The 1448-nt window shown below is 43.2% G+C and overlaps 1 protein-coding gene across 1 annotated transcript; it reads left to right on the top strand.

The window, feature by feature from the left end:
* Window positions 1-205: 205 nt before the first annotated feature.
* Window positions 206-1228, top strand: LOC106057923 (uncharacterized). Its single transcript, XM_013215273.2, has one exon. It carries the CDS (start codon window positions 206-208, stop codon window positions 1226-1228), a length of 1023 nt encoding a protein of 340 aa, XP_013070727.2.
* Window positions 1229-1448: the final 220 nt, after the last annotated feature.

Below are 1448 nucleotides of genomic sequence, written 5' to 3'. Positions count from 1 at the left end.
AGACCCAACAGACCCAACAGAGTTCATTGAGTGACTACACACAGACATCACGTGATCTTTAGTTACGTTCTCTGGACAAGGGAAAGCGCTAATACAGTCTGACACAGAAAATAACTAATGAGTTTATTGTTGTGTTGTATATAGTCTGACAGATGTCAAAGATCGTTGTTTACTTTCCACGACAGGGATCTTAGAAACGAAACAAATGAAAGAAATCACTGAAGTGCGACTTATAGTAGACTCTGTCATTCAACTGTGGGGATGCTTCCTCCTTGGGGGCACAGGCGTGGTGTCTAACGCCCTGAACATCGCCGTGTTTTGGCGACTAGGTTTCCGAGAGACAGCCAACATTTCCTTGATGCTGATCGCGGTCATCGACTGTGTGAAGTGCAGTGTCAGTTTCCTGTATCGTGGCTACGGCCTGGCCGGACTGTTTGACGTGGTACTGGAGGTTAACTGGACACGAGTCACCTACCTTCTTAACGCTCACGTGCAGAATCTTGGCGTTCCGATGGTCAGTGTTGTGACCATGTACGTTACTGTGGAGAGGTGCGTGTGTATGTGTTTACCCTTGAAGGTCAAGTCTATTCTAACTACTAAGGTCACGGCCATTTCCCTAATTAGTCTTATCACCTTATCAGGGGCCACCATCTCTCCCATTTGTATGATGTATTATGTCACGTGGTTTTATGACCCCATTTTCAACCAAACAGTAGCTCAATACATGCCAACAGATTACTTCATTCGAAACATTCACATTGTGGACTATATCAATGTCATTTACATGTGCTGGAACTCCACGGCCTTCGTCGTCATAGCAATATGTACCGTCATCATTATTGTCAAACTTCAAAAACATGCAACGTTCCGATCGGAACATTTCAGCAACTCAACGCTAAAGAATCTTTCAACCAACACTGTAGCTGTAGCTGACAAAGAAAAGTCGATTGCACGATGTGACAGAGAATCGAACGTCAGTTCTTCTCATGAAGACACGAGTATCGAACACACATCGGCACATCCTCGCCAGAGCAAGATTTTTAAAGTCAGAAGACGATTCCAAGGTGGCCGAGGAAGCACGCTAAAGACTCGCCAGTCTGACGTCCACTTGTCCAAAAAGGAATCACGCCTGGTCAAGATGCTCCTGCTGATCATTCTCGTGTACTGCATAAACATCCTGCCGAGCCAGAATTCTATTCGACCCGTCGGTATCATAACGTGTATTTAATTGTATTTGATTTTATCTTTTTCCTTGACCTCTTGGGAGCCAACTCTCACATTTTGATCTATTTAACAATGAGTTCACACTACAGGGACATTTTCTATTTGCTGTTTACATTTAGATGCAAAGATCCGAAATGTTTAAAATAAATCCATGAAATTAAATATTTATTGATTCTCGGCTGTGCTGATGGAACTCTTATGAAATTTATTTCACTACAGGGACA

This window comes from Biomphalaria glabrata, chromosome 16, assembly GCF_947242115.1.
Source record: "Biomphalaria glabrata chromosome 16, xgBioGlab47.1, whole genome shotgun sequence".
Taxonomy (NCBI): domain Eukaryota; kingdom Metazoa; phylum Mollusca; class Gastropoda; family Planorbidae; genus Biomphalaria; species Biomphalaria glabrata.
This window is presented reverse-complemented; position numbering and strand designations above follow the sequence as displayed.